This window comes from Syngnathus leptorhynchus, chromosome 2 (genome assembly GCF_054491065.1).
Source record: "Syngnathus leptorhynchus isolate UIUO chromosome 2, UIUO_Slep, whole genome shotgun sequence".
Lineage (NCBI taxonomy): Eukaryota > Metazoa > Chordata > Actinopteri > Syngnathiformes > Syngnathidae > Syngnathus > Syngnathus leptorhynchus.
In genome coordinates, this window is record NC_141196.1 from 16,966,092 (window position 1) to 16,987,786 (window position 21,695).

Below are 21,695 nucleotides of genomic sequence, written 5' to 3' on the forward strand. Positions count from 1 at the left end.
ATGACAAATAAGTATCAATAACACAGGCTGCAGAGTTTGTCGAACAGGGAGCAAAGGCCTATATGTTGCTGCTTAGGTAGGGAAAGAAAAAAAAACCATTCACCAAAAACACAGATTGTGGCTCTGGCAGATTAATCTTGCTGGAATCACACCATGTCAGCGTGAATGAGGTGTCATTGTGTACATTTTTGCAAAATCATGGCTCAGTTTCATACGAATAACACGCGGACTTTAAGATCCTGCTTGACATATCGATGGTATAGTTCACAAACAAACAGTACAAGAATAGTAGGCCATAGATTTGAGGTCAGTAGATCAGAAAAAAGATGGCACGTTTTCTGAAAAGAATAAGAAAAATTGTCTACATTTACTCAATCTTTTTTAAAAATCCTTATTTTCTGTGTTAGTTCCAAAAGAGTCAAATGAGGTGAGAGTGATTTGTTCTCTGGGAGTAGTGAGTGTCCGCAACTGTGAAATGAAATGTAACTTAAATATTGACTCCTCAAGTGATTACATACATACGACCGAAAGCTCAGTTCAGCTTTATTAATTTGTGTACAGGACGAATTTAACAAATTTGCCCTTCTATGTGCAGTCGGCGAGGATGAATACACCTTACCTGCATGGCGTCTCAAACACCAACAGGTAAGTACAATATTTTTAGCGCGTGACTTTCAGAAATGAACAGTAAAACGTTCAAATTGAAATTAACAGTAGCATTCAAAGTAAAATATGACATGCTTATATTGCGTTCTTGCTTGGATAAAGTTATTATAGACATTGGATTGACCCACTTAGTTCAATTTGACCCAACTTTTTGGGTTGTGCAGAATAACCCCCTTTTTTTTAACACAACATCCTAGCAAGCTGGGTCCAATTTTGAACCCAAATTGGGTTCTTTTTAACCCAGCAGTCTTAAGAATGTTAGTGAAGTCCTCACAGAACCAGACCATGGGCTCAAAAAAAAAAGCTGTAAATGACTGGCTTATCAGATCCAGAGCAAGAAACCTAAAGTTTTTAGTCATTCTTCATGTCATTCTGTTTCGACCTCACACACACACACACACACACACACACACACACACACACACACACACACACACACACACACACACACACACACACACACACACACACACTTTACTTTCATCTAACATGACAGTATTATGTACAGTGGAACCTCCAAAAAAAACGCAGCAATCTGTCATATGTAGCTATTCGAGAGTCCAGTTGGCCAAAAACTACTGTATTGGTCATACAAGTAGCAAAGATTAAACATTAAAAAATAAATCATTTCTACAAAAGCAATAGGAACCTCGCAGCGGTCGCTGCACAAATCCTAAATACTGTATAATACAGCATTGCCTTGAGTTACGGGGTGACTCATCTTACAAGTATTCCTTGTGAACATTTGAGATACAAGTGCTGTATGGTAGCAGTGAACTCAAAATGAACTCCAAACTGTTGCATTTTGTCACGTTGGACTTCCACTGTACATACAACTTATGTTTTCAGTTTACACTACATGAACTGTTAAAAAAAAAAAAAGACAAATAGCCAAGTAACAATGGTTATATGTATTTTTAACCTCGGCTGGGAAAGAGAAGGCAAAGTTTAGCATTTATTGATGTTGGAATTTGGTGTGATGTGAAGAGAACCTGAGCTGAGGAAATTGTAACTGTTCAGACCGGTCTGAAAAGGTAGATTGGTTTTTAATTGAGGTTACTGCTGTGAGTCAAGTGTCTCACATGTAATACTCGTCCACTATCAACAACTACAAAGAAAGAAATAAGGTTTCAGAAAATAACAGATTAAAACAAGATGCCAAATAATCAAATATATTTATAATAAATATATATATCGTAAATTATATTTATATGTAAAAAGAAAATCCAACCGTTCAAACAAAACAACTGTCAGCACTTCCAGCAATTGATGAGAATCTTAGCGATGATATTCTATTTTTGCAACAAATCTTCTAAACTCCTGTTTAGTTTTGTTTTGACTCCTGTTTAGTTTTAATTATCTGAAATTGTGACTGTTTACTGTAATTTCCTTATGTGGGACAAATAAATGAAAATCTTATCAAATAATTAATTAATTGTCTTAAAATAAAAATTAAAATGGATGGATGGATTATCAAATATCCCAACAGAATAAAAATACATTACAACAATATCAACATGGTGAAAACTCTACTGATGTCTAACATAATGAACAGAAAAATAAATTGTTAAGTTTATGCGTAGGTTGTATCTTAGTAGATTTCGACAATTTTTTATTGGCAAAAATTACTCAACATTAATCGGTGACTGATTAGGGAGTTGTACAGTACGGCTCAGTGGTAGAGTCCACAGGTTCAGGGTTTGATCCCCAGCCATTGTGTGTCCTTGAGCAAGACACTGAACCCTCACTCACTCCTTATTGTATGTCATCAGTAGATGAATGAGGAAGCAGTATGAAGCACTTTGAGTACCAAAGGTAGAGAAGCGATATCGAGGTGATAGCCCCTTTACCAACCTGTTCGTTTTATTTAGAAGACTACCTAGTTACTATGGCTAGCTACTATGACTATCTTACAGTATGCGGCTGGTGCAAGAAAAAGTCAAACAGCCTGTATATGTTAATTGACCCGATGAATGTTCTATCAAATTGGATGTAAAAATATAACAACAGCCTGTATGTGTTAATTGACCTTATGAATGTTCAGTCAAATTGGATGTAAAAATAATGTAACACTACTCCATCAATCTAGCGAGTTGTATTTGTATGCTTAAATGCTTTTTTTTTTTGCCAAACGATTAAGACCACTTTTTTGTAGCACATACCAGTGAACATAAATCTCACTTCAGTTTGCAGCTGTTAACAAATTAACTCTAAATATGCAATTTGTAAATGCTTGAGCAATAATATTAAGCAAATTATTCAACATGAATTAAACTTGGATTACGGTGAAAACCCGTACATTGTGGTTATTCGATTTAAGGAAGAGTCATCTTGTGTGCCTAGCTAGAATTAGCTTGATTGTTTCATCACGTTTTTTTTCATATATATAAAATAAATGTAACAATATCTCAGTCCATCGATGGCTCTGTTCAATAATCTTCACATTCATTTGAAGATCAGCATTTGTGTCTCCTTTACTCTTTAGGGATCATAAGAAATGATCCGTGCGATTAAAACAATCTACAAATGAAGGGAAAATGTCTTAGACCAGGTAACAATAAGTTATTTCTGAAGGCTTTGATGCATGTACAAACAATTATGGCAGGGACTTTCTGAAAGAACCCGGAAGTAGCAGTGAGCTATTTGTTACAGCAACTTTTGTTTCCCGGAGCTGTTTATTTGATTTGTTTGTTTGTTTGTTTGTTTGTTTGTTTGTTTGTTTACTTTATTTGCCCCCATAGTATTTAAAAATGTCCTGCACAGCTTGGAATCTTTTTGAGGGTTGTACAAACTTTTCTACAAAATGTTTTGAACCTGCACTCTAGGGAAAAGCAAAATGTTGTGAGAATGAGTACAGTTTCCAGCGTTTTACCGAGAATGAGGAATGCAGAAAAACTAGGATGATTTTTTAATTATAAATATAACCCTGACATTGTCTAATGTACGTATGCTTTCCCTTCATTCGGGGGCCTAAAAGCCCAAGGAGCAACGCTCACATCGAACTTTATTCTTGTTTTACGGCAACCACTGGAAAAGATTTCAAAGATTTGCCGGCTACCCCACAAAGATTAAAGATTGAGAGCAGTGTCACAAGAACATCAGGTATGATTTCTTGTATATGGATACGCAACAAAAAAACTACATGGCAAAATATTAGTTCTAGTGTTAGTCAGGCAACAACATGGAGTTTTACATTTTTCTGAATGTTCCTATGTGGCGTGCATTTAGATTGTTGCTGGTCAGTATTAACCTAAATGCAATAATTACAGTCAGCATTTTGATATTAATCTGCATATAATGTTGCTATTATTAGGCGACACGTACTGTAAGTGAGGTGGTTACCATAGAGGGGAAAGTAGTGAAATTGATATGATTAAGCGGTTGGCCAACTATCCCCAACCTCCTAACAAAATGCAATCAATTTTACAACTGTATGGGTGATGATACGTCTCAAAGCGTTTGAGGTTGTTCATTGATTCACTGTCGGAAGCGACAAGAGTTCAGAAAATGGCGAAACATGCGACTGTACCTTGTCGCTGGCCACTATTTTATGTCATCCTCCTAACACGCTACACTAGCAGAAAGCAGGATTGACATTTTTTCTTTTACGATGTGTGAAAACGAGCGTTTCCAAGTCGGTAACTGACATGGAAACTGGACTCAGGCAACCAGTTACCACGTAAACAAAACGACAGTTCGTGGTCTTACCAAAAGTCGCTGCCATAATTCATGTAGAGGCTCAAGGGGCCGAGGAATAAGGTAGATAAAAGCAGGAATGAGAGGATTAGTGAATAACACAAAAGAAGGAAGATTAAATCTTTCCTTCTTGTGAGATGACCCAGTTCAAGTTCACTGTTGAAGAAAATGGTAGAAGGGTAGAAAGAAGAGTCTCCCTGCAAGGGAAAAGTTCCAAGAGGCTAAGATGTCATTTTAAATGTGAGAAAAAATCAATTTGAAGTTATTAAGACTAACCTACCTCAATATAACTGACAGTACAGAAAAGAAAAAACTAATAAGAGTAGTACTTAATGATTAAAGCCGCAGATCATGTGGCATTATTGAGAACTCTCCCCCCAAAAGCTTCACAGAAAAGTAGAAATGGAAACGAAAAGTTAATTTTGCACGGAATGTGAGTGACCCAGCTTTGTGTCATCTATCAAGCATCCGACATGAAATGAAATATGAACAATATTTTCCTTGTGCTTGCGTATGAAACGCTTCCTCAGTTAACTTGAGTCTCCTATGAAGCCGGCTGGTAAAGTAGCAAGTACATTTTCAGGTGAGGCGATTGCTGTTTTTCACTCATGATACTCGCAACGCAAGACATTTCCCGCACCGTTGTTTCGTCAGAAAAACAAAAAAGATAAAGAGACAGTATAAGCTGGAATCATCAGCAGAGGTGGATAGATAGTGCACTCAGTGAAACTAAGTTTCCCTGTAAGAATGCAAGTATAAAAGCTTGTTATTCTTACAGAATTCAAAGACGTTTTTTACATCATTACTGATGTTGACTGAACAGAGGTTGCCTGTCAATCCGTCATGCAAAAAAAAAAAAAAAAGATCAGTTTCCTTTCTGTGATGTAATTCAACTTAATGCCATCACGAGTTGAATGTACTCATTTTCCATTTTCGAGGTAATGGGATAAATCAGTGTATAATTGACACCTGTCATAATTGAATGAACCAAAAAAGACAAATGATTGAGTAAACAGGGATATACTGCCAATAACAAAATATGGGTTGGTTTCCATCCATCCATCCATCCATCCATTTTCTGAACCGCTTTGTCCCCACGGGGGTCGCGGGCGTGCTGGAGCCTATCCCAGCCGTCATCGGGCAGTAGGCGGGGGACACCCTGAACCGGTTGCCAGCCAAGCGCAGGGCACACAGAGACGAACAACCATCCGCACTCGCACTCATACCTATGGACAATTTTTAGAGTCTCCAATCGGCCTACCAAGCATGTTTTTTGGATGTGGGAGGAAACCGGAGTGCCCAGAGAAAACCCATGCGGGCCCGGTGAGAACATGCAAACTCCACACAGGGAGGGCCGGAGGTGGAATCGAACCCGCACCCTCCTAACTGTGAGGCGGACGTGCTACCCAGTGCACCACCGAGCCGCCTGGGTTGGTTTCCATAAATTAAAAAAAAATACATATTTAAATAGGTTTAGAAAAGTATTTGGGCAAAGAAAATCCACAAATAGGTGAGTCCTTAGGTGTCAAACTGTAAATATGCGGGGGTCCACTGTATACAGTTTACATTCATGTCTTTAAAAGATATTCCATTTAGACTTCCAGATCATAGCAAAATATTAAGCTTTTGAGATAAATCCCAATTATACAAAATCTCTTCATTTCATTCCTCTTGGAGGATATTTTGCTGCCTTCTCAGACTGTGTTTTGCTTCACCTCCTTAACTAGCATAGCGGCGAGCCTTCTTATCACCACCACTCCAGCTTCAAACTTGCTCACACAGTTTGTCTTGACAAAGATCCACTCAGCAGGGTCGAGGAGGAGGCGAAATCAAATGTCAGGCAACTGGACAGTCCGGCCAATGTAATTGGGAGAAGGGTAATCTAAGGATGAGAAATGAAAAGAAAAGGGAAACATTTTGATGCATATAAACGTATTGTAGTTACCGTTTCTAAATTAGATGTGCGTCTCAGCGTCAGTGTAGCCGGGCAGCATGTCTCCATTGGAGCAGCTTTTTGGTGTGGGTTGGGCATTGGGTAACATATGCGTGGTCGTCTCTTCTGGTGCTGCCCCCGTGCTGCCACGCGCCATTCGGCTGTGTATCAGGGGCACAAAGAACAGCACCACCCCTCCGATTATGGGGGGCACACCGGCTACCGAGAAGGCTACGATGTAGTCCCCAAAGTAGTCGTGTAGCAGACCTGCAAAGTGGAGAAGGAATTGAGTGGTATGTTATGGGTTCAATTAAGGAATTCACGGTTAATGAACTCTACCAATGATTCACTTCCGGATGACACAGTGTTGATGGTTTCTATAATTGCAACTTGATATTTGGGCAATGAACAGTTGGCTTTTCAACAGATTAAAACAATCCAGGTTAACAATTAGTGCCATTAAATATTGATAAAGCTAAAAAAAAAAAAATGCGCACCTCCATCTAATGTTTAAAACATGCTGCGGTGGAGCTGGGATCTTTACAGATACAATGCAAAAACATGTATTTTTTTGCATCGCTCTATTTCAACTGATACTATCTACTAATAGGCATTAAAAGGAATTTCCAAACCTGTTATTTAATGGTTTTCACAATGCTATCTTCTTCCTTTACTTTTCTTACTTTTAAGGAAACAATCCTTAATTTTATTCATTTATTTATTAGCAATAGGCCTCGGAGGTTAACTATAATTTATGTAAAGGTGAGATTAAATAAACATTCTTTTACAATAATTTGAGTTTTTTTCTTCCATGGTTTATATTGTAACATGCTATTTGTGTAGCACCTTTACAGACCAACAATAAAAGAAATCTCGGACAAGAAAATGCAAACAACTTAGAATGCATAACAGCAACAACAATAACAATCACCTAAAGCGGCAAAAATATTCTTGGTCTATTCCAACTTCCCACTGCCAAGCATGCAAGTTTTCCAGCTGTGCTTCAGCTGCTCGACACTCCCTCTGTTTACAGATGACGCAAAGCAAATGCACTGAACATGCCGAAGCAAAGGGAGGTCAACGGGTTCAACACTGCAGCATGTGATCCATCTAAGAACCAGTTTGTGGATCCAGAATGTGGACACTGTTGCTGCCCATTCCATTGGAGCGTTTGCCCAGGTAGTCTACACGTGTACAGTACATGTGGGCAAAGTGACGTCACTAAGTGTTGACATCATCAAATAGTTATTTAAGTTTATCATCCAGAAATACTTTGTTGGATGGCTCGAGTGTACATAAATCAAATGGTTTGTCAATCCTTGAATGACCATGAACCACAATTCAGATTAGGAATGGGACCAAAATTAAAACTTGTCGCAGATCAAGTATCAATGACCTCTGACCAGCATAAAGATTTTCCCACAGAACTCCAAAAGATTGGAAACTGTGTCAGTTGGGGGGAGGGCTCATTTTTTCCTTGCCAATAACCAAATAGTATGTTTTAAGCATGTGTAACCATGCTGCCTTTACCGATGGCCTCGCTTGGACTTATCAGAAAATAAGTAAATAAATCAATAAATAAATAAACAAACAAAAAAACAAATGTTGGTTTTTCTATCAACCATTTTACATTCTAGAACAAGTTGGCCAAGCTGCAACCTGCGTCCTGGCCGTAACTATAGTATGCAATGAAAGATCCTACCAGAAGTCTTAAAAGTTTCATATTATTCTGCCATTTGTTGAAATCAGATTAGGGGAGTGTTGAAAAAAAGCAGTAAGAACATGCCTGAGGCAATTAACAAACGCTTTGTCCTCTCTGCTCTTATAAATTGGCTGTAATCATACTAAAGAGAGAGGAGGTTTGCTTGAAGGAGCGTAGGGAGCTGAAAACAGGCTGAGCACAGAGGGCCTAATATGTACGCTTGTTTAGCCTGAAGACAAATGCTCAGACACCCAACAGTTGGCTGCAAGCCCGTACCATCCCACTTTTCATAACTAAACAGCGCTATCTCCACCATCACTGTCTTTGCTGAAGTATTTGACTTTGCTAATATTACTAAATTTACAGCTCTTGCTGGATTCCAACCTTCAGCATTAACAGATGGGAAAAAAAATAGTCCTTCACCTGCAATTGGTGGACCTGCAGTCATCGGAAGAGACATGAGCCCGAGCAAGTATCCAATGGCCTGCGAGGCCTGCATGGGCCCAACCAGCTCAAATGCGATGGGAGCCATCATAGTAAGGAAGCATCCATCACACAGTCCCAGAAATACACACACCACCACAAGTTCCTCAAAGAGAAAACACTGTGGGATCATTATGGACATCAGTCCCAGTGCTATGAAGGATGCCACCTATAAAAGACAGAAGAAACAGGTTATATATCTTTCTTCTCACGTATTACCACAATGTGTGCATATGTACATGTCTTGATGTACATTGGTAGAATGGTGCAGATCTAAGCGCAACTTTATGACTATGTGCCTTATTTACATATTTGTTGATACAATTTTCCATCCTGCTAAACAAATATTTGACAACAAGATATGCACGTTTGCCTGCTTGCAAACCCGGAACTCTATATTCATTTAGTATATATCATCACAATGAGATGGCTATTTTTTGCAGCCTGTGTTCCATAATGTACAAAAAGTACTTGTAAAACAGAGAATATTTTCATTCACTGTGACATCATACACTTCGGGGGTTGTATTTATTTTGGTTTCTAGTACAGTACAGTGACGCCATGCTCGTATCTAAAAACACACGTATCTCATCATTATTCCCTATTGAAATGAAAGAAAATGCGATTATGTAATCTGTTGTAGCCTCTCCCCTCAGACAATCAAAATGTTTCTGCGGTTGTTTTACGGAGTAAGAATATTTCTAATATTGTAATATCTCTACGTGTGTAACCCCATCTTTTGTGGTCAAATATTTTTTGCTTATAAACTGTTTGTGATGCCAATGGTGCTTTTTATTGTTAGCGTTAAGCTTGACTGTCAGGTTGTTTTAGATATACGTACGTACACAACATGGAAATCATTTCATTTTATGTTTTAAACTCTGAGAGTGCCGTTAAACAGCTTGAAGCCTCTTTTGATGAACTGTTAAATATTTGCCAAACGGCTGCTTAGCGAGTTGAATTGAGTTCACTGCCATCATATATGCTCAAGCGTGCATGACAGGTCAAGGTAGAAATTCAATTGACAGCTTGCAGCTTACATCTTGAAAAACCCATAAGTTGAGTTACTCGTATCTCAAGTCACCACTGTAGTTGTATTTAAAGGTCTTTGATGGCAACAGTCTCACATTGAAATTGGTATTTCCTGTAGGGAGTTTTGCGGCACTGTGACGCATTGGTTAGCACGTCCGCCTCACAGTTCAGAGCGTGTGGGTTTGATTCCACCTCCGGCCCTCCCTGTGTGGAGTTTGCATGTTCTCCCTGTGCCTGCGTGGGTTTTCTCCGGGCACTCTGGTTTCCTCCCACTTCCCAAAAACATGTATGGTAGGCTGATTGATTGGAGAACTTGCAAACTCCACACAGGAAGGGCCGGAGGTGGAATTGAACGCCTAACCTCTAAACTGTGAGGCGGACGTGCTAACCAATGCGTCACAGTGCCTCGGCAGAACTTGAAAACACCTTCCCTTGGTAACAATAACAAAAGCGCATTTTAAGGATACGAACAAAGTGTTGTAATTTGAAACTATAAGTACACAAGAAACACATTGCAGTTCACCTCAAAACTACTCTATTTTACTGTTCTCGCCTTTTCTACTCTCTTAGCATTCAATCACCCGGAACAGTATCCAACGGTTTTTCATTATGGAACTCTTTTGTGCATGCAAATTAGGATTTATCTGCAGTCAAACCATTTGAACTTATTTAAACTTATACTGAATGAACTTGAATTCAATGTACCAATGTCTGTGCCAAAAGTCTAGTAAACAACCACAGTTGTGCAAATGAAGTTAATAGTTAATTTGAAGTTACAGATTGTTGTCTTGTCTTCTTTGTGAAAGACAGCACATGGTGTTCTATTGATCTTCCCCCCCCAAAAAGTATAATAACATATATGTGAAATGTCACAGCACTTACAGGTCATGATTGATCAGACTTTGATCACACTGGAGCTGATCAATGGGTGAGCCTGTGCCATTCTGGTTATTCTATCCATTTAATGGTTGTTTTCCATTTTCTTTCATGTACACACCTCTGGGGGGTTTTTGTGCAATTTAAAGTGTTGGAGATCATTGTAGATGAAAAGCCTATATTTTTTGGACTTATATATAAGTTGCCCCCACCCCAATCAACTTTTTAATCAAACTACGCAATTGTTCCATTTTCCTAAGAATTTCAAAGAAAAAAGTATGTTTAACAGAATTCACCATTAAATAGGAATAACCGATTCACACCTGTTTATTCCACAAAATTGCCAAAAATATTGTGAACACCAGCTTTTGTACATTTTTTGTTTTAATAATAGCCGAATTTCACAGAGTGTGCATATTATGAATGCTTAGTCTCGTTGGATTTGTGATAATCTAATGAATCTACATGTACCTTGTTTCCCACGTAGCTAAAAAATATATACTCCAAATCTGGATTAATATTTTTAGTCACATAAAACTATGACTATTCTTCCAAACACGACTGTAGATATACTCATTTAGAAAAAAATTAAAAGTGCATGGGCATGAATGATCACAATGTGATCCAACTGCTTAAGAGCGGTGTACATTTATGTGAAATGCGCAAACTCCTCAAAGATGGTGTGTGTTCAGCTTGAGCATTACTGCAAGCCTTCATCTTGGACAGTTTATAATAAGGCTAATATACTGTAGCATTTTAATATATATATAGGATACAATAATATATGGCAATAAGCATCCCACCAGATGACAGATCAAACTTTTACTGATCAAGCAATTATTGATCAAGCTCTGAGGGTGTAAATTTCAACGAAATGTTCAAGGCTTCAGACGTGCCCAAGGACACTGGCTTCAAACTCTCTACTGTCATTAATTTTCTGACCTGCATGTAGATCTTCCTCAGACCTGGAATGAGGTCCCCGACTTTGCCAAAAGTGAGACGTCCCACCCCCGATGATGCTCCGATACAAACAAGGAGGACCCATTCCTTCTTGGTGCCCTTAAACTGCTCTTTGACAAAGTTCATCTGTCACACAAAAACAGAGATGAGAATTCATTTAGTTGAATAGACAACATTCTGGAAAACATCCTCATGTTTTGGTTTATGCATAAATAACTAAGTCGATTGTGTACTCGGTCAAATGTTAGCTTTTGGAACAGCGCAGCAGGAATGTAGTATGTGAATATTTATATGGGTGAGAAGGCAGCCCACTCCCTCAAACCCTTAAATCAGATCCAAATAACAAAACGACCCTCTGATGTCTTTCCTGAGCATGCTGGACTATTTGCTCTGCTTTGAACAGTTTCTTATGCTTGAATTGCCATAGGATAAGAATGTTTCAGGACGCAGAGGGGCCATACAGGAGAGGTTTCCTGAAGCGGTCAAGTTATTACAAAGGCCGGGGCTGTGTTTACACCTGGGCCTGAAACAACAGGGAGGGAAACGGGAGCTGGAACATACCCACATCTGGATACAAGGGGGTCAACTTGTCAGCTCTGTATTGCTGCAGCTTTACAGCGCATCCTTAATATTTTGTTAGGTTTTGTGGATTGATGTAGGAATTTAAATGAGTGCACCATAATTGAGAATAAGCTTTGTAGTTTCTGGTCCTGAGGCCAAAAGAAAATGAATGCTCCAAGTTTTTCCAAGTGAGCTGGGAGACTAAATATTGAAAGACACATGATCACAAGTCCCACATTTAATCTAGACTGTTTTTTCCAATTATATGGTAAAGAAGTCAATATTGTTTTTATTCTCAGTGACATTCCATGTAGATAAAAAAAATGATACGGCATGTACAATATGGAAATAGGTTTACTCTCCATGATAGAGAAAAACGCAATCAGAAAGGAACAGACTGGATTATCTTTACTAGCCATCCTGAGGCGGACATATTCTAAATAAAGCATTCAGTGGAACAGGGGCATAACGTTCTTACCAGATGGACATAAGGCACAAAGTAGCCTAATACAGCCGTAGCAACTCCAAATGCCCACACACGGTAAGTGAGGATGCGAAACACTCGCAGGTTGAAGTATTTTCTGACCCCCGCCAACACCTTGTGCCACCAGTTCCCACTCGGAGGAGTCGCCCCTGCCTGCGTTTGAGGCTCAGCGGGACCCGTTGGTTCCATGCAAGGTCCAGCAGGTAGCAATGGCTTGAACGTTAGCGCCAGCAAAGCTTGCACAAGCATGAAGAGGCTGAGGATCTGGAAGGTTCTGCTGAGTCCCAGCGGCTCCACTATTTTGTTCAACAAAACCGGGAGAACCATGGAGAAGAGGCTGGCTCCTGCCGTCACCACGCCGTTGGCAAGGCCCAGGCGCTGGCGAAAGTAGTGGCCAAGGATAACCAAAGAGGGTTGGAAAGCAAAGGAGGATCCACAGCCAAACAGTATTCCGTAAGTAAAATAGCGGAGGCTCAACGAGCTAGAACAGAACAACAAACAAAGACAAATTAACTGGATGGCATGACAGATTGATTCATTTACACGTCTGCAAATTGTTTTCATGTAAACCTATTTTTACATTGAGATGATTTTAAATAAGGGTGCAACATGGACACTGATACTATTTCTGTTACTCTTCAACTCTTGGACTATTTACAAAGTGGTGGACCTCGCCCCATCCCTGTTTGTGGACATCTAAGCCCTGCAAGGATGCTACCTTTATACCCAATCATGACACTCGTCTGATCCCAGGTAACCTGTGGCTCAGGTTTTACTTCTTTTTTTTTTCTTTCCCAGTCTTTTGTAGCCCCTGTCCCAGCTTTTTGAGAATATGATACGGGTATCAGAGAGAATATTTGCACACAAAAAATAAAAAAACAAATAATGTTTATCAGTTTGAACAATAAATATATCATTGTAGTGTATTCAATCAAAAGTCATTTGAAATGTTGCAAGTCATTGCATTGTGTTTTTACTCACAATAATGTATTTAAACAACATCCCCTATTCATTCGGTTAGTATTTTCCAATTTCAAGCATTGGAACGGATCACATGGATGCACCACACATGCATGTCTTAATGTTTCAGAAAAAAAGGTTCTCAAAGTTGTTAATTTTCATCCACCACTGAAGAATTCATACTTGATTAGCCCAGTAGAGGATGCATAAGAATACAGTTGGGTCAAAACATTATATTCATGAACAGTCCCCATTTACGTGTATCTGCATGATAGCTTACTTTGCAAAAGACGTGCTGAGCAATCCAATGAATGCCAAGAGCGCCCCACTGACGGCGGTTTTTCGACAGCCGAAGTGGTCCGTGAACATGCTGACCACCGGTGAACAGAAAAATATCATCCCCATGGCGAGAGCCCCGACCCAAGCTGCGGAGATAACAAAGACATATCAGGCAACATTAGATCAATAACAATGTGTTGCAGACATTACTTGAAGAAAATTAAGGCAATAAAACAATTGCACCACTGTGAATCAAAGCACGTGTTGACAGGAGATGGGATGTCTACACGAGGACACGTGGTTATTCTTTCTTCAATGGAAAGAACTAAGCTAGAAAATAAATCATTGTTGGTGTGTGTCACATAACTCACATAGGAGTGAATTAAAATGGAGAATATCTTTAAGAGAAGTAGTCGTAGGCAATTTGAGATTTGTGATTATTCCATTCTGGAATAAGACAGTTGGAGATTTTAATGCACAAACATTCCATCGTTTATGCTAATATTCTTTTGTTACAAAAAAAGGTCACTGTGGCATTAAGGTTTTCTTGTTTAAAAATCGGTTGTTAAAGCAACAGTGGATGTATAAAAAGTCTACACATTACAGTTCCAAATCCAGCTTGTGCAAAAAAAGACCAATAACTTTTTAAACCATTATTATGACTATAACCTGGAGAACTCATTTGAAAAAAAAAAAAACTAAAAATATTTTCTGAGAGAGTACTAAGTAAAAATAAAGAACTGATATCATGTACTTGTGCATGCACCATCTTATAACTTAAGATGTTTTCAGAAATAACCAATTACATACAAACTCATGCTAAATGGCAGTCATCACAAACCTCTGATTATCCCAAATTAAATCATACTCACTCTTGGAACTTTTCCTGGCATTATTTTGCTTGTCTGATTGCACATTTGAGGAAAAAAAAAAAAAGACACATTGTGTGAGCTTTTTTCTCTGATTCGGTGTGACTATTTAAGAATATGTGTGTAATTCATTGTAACCTTTACATATGAATACACAACAGGACCAAAAACTACAAGATTTTCATCCATCATTTATCCACCAGAAAGTGGAAAGTCAGTCGGTGGTGCAATGTCCATGCAAAGTGAAAAACTGCAGTCCAAATGTTCAAATGCAAACAAACAACTGTCTGGCTGTAGTTACCTGGGGAGCATAGGTATAACAGCTCTGAGTGAAATCAACCAAACGTGGAGGCAGTGTTATTCCAAGTACCCTTCACATCACCCCCAGGACTGAGACTAAATACACTAACACACTCACATACTTCTGGTCCTGTGAGTGTGTTAGTCCATGGCCATAGTTTCTAATATGCTGTGCCATTATATACACTACACCCAGGGTATTTCTTTGCACATTCTAAGCATACATTTCCCTTCTCAGTGGTGATAATGCAACAAATAAATACAGTGGAGACTCTGTTTTCGAACACAATCCGTTCCAGAAAGCTGTTCGAGAAGTGGATCGTACGAATTCCGAATCAGGTTTTCCCATTACAAATAATGGAAAAAAAATGTAATCCGTTCCAAGCAAAAAAAAAAAAAAAACGTCATTTCTTTCATTTGCGCATTTTTGTCCGATCGCGCAACTGAAGTGCACTGCCGAACGCGCAACCGTAACGTGTCGCCGACCGCGCAACTGCACCGTGGTCGCATTATTGTGACAGAGCGGTCGCTGAAATTTAGAAAATATTTTTAAAGTCCTGATGTACTTTCCAAAATCTAAGTGGACCTCAGTGCGCAGGAAGTTTAATTTTGTCCGATCGCGCAACTGCAGCGCACCGCCAAACGCGCAACTGTAGCGCGTCACCGACTGCGCACCTGCGCCGCGCTGGTCGCATTATTGAGACAGAGTCGTCGCTGAAATTTAGATAATATTTTTAAAGTCCTGATGTACTTTCCAAAATTTAAGTGGACCTCAGTGCGCAGGGAGCTTAATCTTGCCAGATCGCGCAACTGCAGTGCACCGCCGAACGCGCAACCGTAGCGCGCCGCCGACCGCGCAACTGCACCGTGGTCGCATTATTGTGACAGAGCGGTCGCTAAAATTTAGAAAATATTTTTAAAGTCCTAATGTACTTTCCAAATTGTAAGTGGACCTCAGTGCGCAGGAAGCTTAACTTGGTCCGATCGCGCAACCGCAGCGCGCCGGGCGCTCACTGTCGCATTGCTTTAGGAGCGTCTTTGTGTTTTAGGATGGCTTTACTGCTCACACTTGCTTCAATTGGAGGCATATTATAGTTGATGCACTCCTCAGAGTAACGAGAATGTAATAACGAACGGAGTCAGTTGGCATGCGGGTCCTCTTGGCTCATCTCGCGCGGTTCGACAACCGGATTTCGTTCGAAATCCGAAGCAAAAAAATCTCGGATTTTTTGTTCGAATACCGAATTGTTCGAGAACCCGGACGTTCGAAAACCGAAGCTCCACTGTAGTTGTTAAAATATGTTCCCAAGACTCAAAGGTGACTCGGTTCAACAACATTGTTAGCCTGCAAGCTGCGTAGAATTTATCCCACAGCAGGGGGATTTATTTGGTTACAATTGCAAAATATAATATTAAATATGAAAATAACAAGAACTGTCCAAACAAACCAGGTAAAATTATTTACAAGCAACATAAACTTAAAAATGGTGGGGAAAAAGTGGCAAAAAAAAAAAAAAAAAGAACAAGTGAAAAAAAATATGTTTGGGTGGTTACGATTAAGGTTGGTGCAGGGGGTGGGAAGAGCTGTCTATAATGAATGTCCACTTGGCTAACATTGTTCTGTTCAACATTTTGCAGCCAAGGGCAGACTGAGCTTTTTTCAACACACTCGACTGAGCTCTCTATATGATTCCTCCTTCCCAGTACACATTGACCACTGCTGAGGTGACCGCTACTTCCAATTCTACCACCACTTAAGTCGCTTCTATCACACAGTTTCTGACAGGGTGACAAAAATTAATGACCACAGTCTTGGATGAGCCTGCCACTAAAGTTATTTTGTTTTGTTTTCCTTCAAAAATAACTGGATTGGTTCTATGATTCCAAACCCTATGAAAATAAATGAAGATTCAGCTGCTCACTATTAAAAAAATGGTTTGCTTCAGAATTGTTCATTATAGATTATGTCTGTGTCATTGTTGCATTTATAGCTCCTGTGACCATTTTACAGTGGAGCCACATTCATTACTAAGATTGCCAAACGTTTTCAAGTTCCAGTTCCATAAAATTAAAATGCAAATCACCAATGAATGTTGCACAGAGCCCACTTTTCACTCGCCGAGTCTTTTCGCTCTAATTTGCCAATTTGCCCTTGAATAGACCGAATCAAGTGTGCCCGTTATAGACTACAGCATTCTGAAACTGAAAGAAATGTGTGCCAGAGAGAGAGAGAGAGACAGAGAGAGAGAGAGAGAGAGAGAGAGAGAGAGACAGAGAGACAGAGAGAGAGAATAGTGTGAGAGTCTATAAGTAGCACCAGAGCATTGAAGAAATAAAATGTATCATTATTTTTTGCTGTTACGAGGGCGTCATGCAGTCAGCTTCCAGAAAACTTTTGGTACTAGCTGCTAAAAGTTAAAAGAGTACCGTATTTTTCGGACTATAAGTCACGTTTTTTTTTCGTAGTTTGGGTGGGGAGGCAACTTCTACTAAGAGAGCATTGGGCACACCAGTGCAGCCAGAGCAAATTGTTCGTCTCGAGCCTCGCCATTCAGCCATTCATCCTTTCAATTTCAACACTGCTTTTCATGTTCAAGTTTGCTGGCGCCTATCCCAGATGACTTTGGCCAAATAACAGGCTACACCTTGAATTGATCGATAGTCGCAGGGCACATACAGAGATGAACAACCACTTACAGTCACATTCACAGCTTCACTGAGTGGGAACTGAACCTGTGCTGCTTCCACACAAGTTGGCCAAATACCGCTTTGTTCTTACATTAACATGTATGCATCCATTTTCTATCGTGCTTGTCCTAATTAAGGTCACGGGTGAGCTGGAGCTTATTCACGTTTGGTATTGGACGAGAAGCAGGCGACACGCTCCACTGGTTGCCAGGCAGTCACTCACATGGCACATCTTGTCTAGAGTACAGACAATAAACCATTCACACTCCTATTCACATCTGGACAATTCAGAATATTTAATTAACTTTAACGAACAAATGTGTGACTTTGGAATGCAAGACCAAGCCGGAGCACCTGAAGAAAACTCACAGAAAAAATCTTTCCTTCTCACACCATCCCCACTGCGTATAAAAGCATAATGTGTTTGTTTTTCCCTTCAGTGTGGTGATTGACAGAGCAGAGTACAGCTGAGTACACACGTTGACATTGCAGGACTTTTGCATGAGTTGGCGCAGTAGAAATAAAGCCTCTTACATTGTGTAATTACTGAGAAATACCAGACCACCAACAAGTAATAAACACCCCACGCCCTCTTTGTTGAGTTCACGGCAGTCCAGAAAAATCCAACAATTTAACAGTGGAAACTCCTTGGACTACTATACTAGAGGTGTACAATTTTATCACGGCGATATGCCGCTAAAAATCTAAATATAACGAGATATCAGCAAATATGATAAGCCCTTTGTTCAAATCAACAAAACACTTCTTTACGTGTCTTTTATTGCAGCACATAGTCAAAAAGATAACACAGAAAATGTCAGCAAACTGGCTGACCAGTTTTTGAAGCTGAGCCATGATTCAGCAAGTGGCAGAATGATTACTGTTTGATTGCACGTTTCTCTCTAATTTAGTCAAATGATAATGTAGAAAAAAAGGAAGAAAGAAAATGCAAGAGAAACAATACTCAATACTTTCATCACTTGGACCTGCTTTGAAGATAATGGCAGAGATTTCTTAATCCCTCCCTCCATCTTGACCTCAACCTTAACTTGTGACTGTGGATGCAGTCTGGAGCCATTTCAAAAGGCAGAACCTCTCTCAAGAATCCTGTGTTGTGAATTTAATTGACGAATATGCATTCCTGAAACGCATCAGGGGATTCCTTGAGGCGTGAGACCCTAAGAAATTTACATCAACATTGTCAGTGGCCTGTTGTATAAACCAGAAGCATGCAGGTAAACAGAGTGGCAAACAATGGCAGAGTTCCGGTGGAGGCGAGTTTTATGGAGAAGTCAAGTCAACTTAAATCAATTCCTGGAAATCTAATAATCACAAGCTTCACAGTATTTCCTGGACAGTACAAAACAGTTACGTCCTGCCAAGCCTTTTCCTACCTCATAATCTCTGGCAGCAATGTGAGGAAAAAGGGAAACTCAATTATAATAAGGATATTTAATTGATATAAATGTGTTTGGGCAATAATGATTAGAAATCATCTTTTTCACCACTTGATACAATCAAGGTCTGTCAGAAATGTTCCAGAACAAGCTACAAAACATGAGCAAAGTTTGTAATGAGACGGGATTATTTGTTGAGTTCAAATTTGTGTTTTTTATTCAACTGATAAGTTTCACCTTTAAATATAACTTGAATGAACAACCAGAGAAGTTTTTGCCAAATTAATTGTTTCTTCAATTATAATGTTTTTATGATTGTGAGAAGCCAAAATCTAAATCACAATTCACCTTCAGTTAACTGACCAGCTCTGTCATCAAAAGGCAGAGCCTTTAAATGAATAGTCCGCTGTCACCAAGGCTGAAGACAATACCGTCTTCTGCAAGTTCTTGTCACAGGCCCAGACCAACAGTTCTACAAACGTTTTGTGGCTTATTCGTCAGTGTGTGAGAAAGGGTGAAAACTATGTGTAGCAAGACGACAAATGTATCCACAATACGCTCAGCATCTTACAGTTCTTGGCAAACAAACACATTGCAGTCCTTAAACAACATCCCATCTGTGTATTTTTTTTTTTTCTTCCTTCCCAAGCTCAAGGACGCCCCATCAAGTGGACCCACTTTGAAGATGCAAATTGGCGAGACAACTGAGCTGTGGATAATCCCAGAAGAAACCCTCCTGGAGTGCATGAAAGCATGGCAGAGAGGGCTAGAAAAGTGACTTTAACTAGCAAGGTAAAAACTGGTGGTTTAGATTTGAAATATATCATTTGTGACGCCAGTCCAGGAACATTTCTGACACACCTTGCATTGGGTCTTGACTTGTATTTGATCCTGGTTTTCAGTAGAATATACTACCAGGCAGATGTTCTCAGTAATCTTTAACTCGATTCACATAACCTGGATGGTGAGTGTTGGTCAGATAAATAATTTAATAATGATTATTGTTAATTAGCAACCAGATCCACACACAAAAAAAATCCAAGCTGCTTTTCATGGACAAGCTTCATTTTTGTATGTTTATTACATAGACCCAGTTCTCCTGTCAGACTGTCTGCCAATGTATGTGTCCTACTTACCGACTTTGAACTGAACCGTCTTGTCCTCGGGGTCTGCATGCTCCCTCACCAGCATCATATGCAGGATGCCAAAAGAGTTCTGAATCCCGAAGATGGACCCATTGCACCAGGTGGCTGCCAAAACCACCAACCAGCCAAAACCTCCTTCGGGCGGCGCGAATCCTCCGCCGTGCCTCTCAGCCGTGTCAGTTTCGAGAGCCGGGGATGAGATCAGTTGCACGGCGCTGTCCTCCTGGGGGAGTTTCCGCTCGCTCCCCGCTGAACGCTCATCCTTCTTCGCGCCCGACTCTTGAGCAGCATCGCCTTGGTCGTCCGGTGGACCGACTGCCGACTGCTCCGCCCCGGACACCACGCTAGACGGCTGCGCAGGGTTGTCTACCCCGTTCGTCCCCATCCTTTCTGGTCTAGCGTTGAGGCGACTGCTGGCTCTTGGCGCACATACATGAGATATAGGTCACTGACATAAGCGTGGATTTGAATAGCACATTTGATTGGTTCTCTTTCAAAACAGTGGTTGACAAGCACCCTACGCGCTGCTCACGGTCTCGCCGTCAATAAATAAAGCTGCGTGCCGATTGAATGTACGCATCCAGAAATTAAAAGTCGTCGCCGCTGTCCAGTTCTCTGATTAAAAAAAGACTCTTAACAGAAAGAGAGTGTGTTTACTTTTGGATCAAGAACCCGCCGGACCACCAACCTGCATGCAAGCACCTCGTCTCGGCCTAGGCACCACTTTGTCCCCAACGTTAACGCAACGAAGATTGGCCTCCTAAATTAAACTTTCCTAATAAAGAGGGACTGACTATTTTGTGTGTGCGTATTCCATAGGTTGCGTCGTCCCGTCAACACGCCAACCAACAGACGGCCGCCGGTAGGGACGTCATTCAACAACTAAACTCACGCCCTCCTTTCCTGGCAGTAGTGGCAGACAGGTCGATACAAATGTTGATAGGCTCGATACCGATGTTGTCTTATATAGATCGATATCGTTCTATGAAATGGATATTTCAGTTTTCCCATGCACGGTATGCATTGCTGATATTTTACTAAAGCGCTAAGTTTGATGTTTGTGGGTTGCTAGTCACTTGTTTCCTTTGCCAAAAATGTAATTTAAACAACGTAAACACACCAATTATTGAAAACATGTCATAAATTATCCATGAAAAAACAAGCTGCTGCAATACTCTTATACCTGACAGACCCAGACCTCTTACCCAGACACAGAGGTTTACTGGTAGACTTTTCAGTCTCCTCATAATTCTAAGAACTCTTTTTGAAAGAAATAACTGGTCCAACCAGTAAAATTTAAGCTGGAAAAAAATATATATCAATAAATTGCTGTTTCCCACTACAGTTTATTACAATGCACAATACAACTTGACCAGGAAATTTATTCCGTAGGATAGAAAAAGAAAAACACAGGAAGCACTTCACCCAGGCACAAGCATGATGCATCCGTCTCTAAATATCAAGTATGCAAAAGAATCAGTACTGGTATCATTCAGATCGATATCTGCTTTAACAATGACAGTGGGGTGACCACGGGCGAGACAAGGGAAGCGATGGTATTTCGTCTCCTTTCGGATTTACGAACTGGGACGAACGTGTCTCGGTGGATTCAAAGATCGCAAGCATGCCTGGCTCCTCCCACGCGTTATTCTGTTCGCTAACAA

The 21,695-nt window shown here is 40.1% G+C and overlaps 1 protein-coding gene across 2 annotated transcripts; it reads right to left on the reverse strand.

The window, feature by feature from the left end:
* Positions 1-1,049: 1,049 nt before the first annotated feature.
* slc16a2 (solute carrier family 16 member 2) lies at positions 1,050-20,899 on the reverse strand. Of its 2 annotated transcripts, none has more exons than XM_085905940.1 (8): positions 20,720-20,899; positions 20,023-20,450; positions 13,634-13,778; positions 12,388-12,874; positions 11,331-11,474; positions 8,421-8,649; positions 6,308-6,562; positions 1,050-6,244 (listed from the first exon to the last, which is right to left on the reverse strand). In XM_085905940.1, the coding sequence occupies exons 2-7, from the start codon at positions 20,414-20,416 to the stop codon at positions 6,318-6,320; spliced, it is 1,644 nt and encodes a 547-aa protein (XP_085762066.1). In that variant the 5' UTR covers positions 20,417-20,450; positions 20,720-20,899; the 3' UTR covers positions 1,050-6,244; positions 6,308-6,317. The 2 variants fall into 2 exon arrangements, with proteins under 2 accessions (XP_085762066.1, XP_085762067.1); XM_085905941.1 differs by having other exon boundaries at positions 20,689-20,899.
* Positions 20,900-21,695: the final 796 nt, after the last annotated feature.

Bases quoted from the DNA above. Each gene is read 5' to 3' on its own strand.
- slc16a2 (XM_085905940.1), bottom strand. From the start codon at position 20,416: ATGGGGACGAACGGGGTAGACAACCCTGCGCAGCCGTCTAGCGTGGTG. The intron at 13,779-20,022 runs GTAAGTAGGACA...TTATCTCCGCAG, and splicing joins GACGGTTCAGTTCAAAGTCG to CTTGGGTCGGGGCTCTCGCC. The intron at 11,475-12,387 runs GTAAGAACGTTA...TTTGTGTGACAG, and splicing joins TTGTGCCTTATGTCCATCTG to ATGAACTTTGTCAAAGAGCA.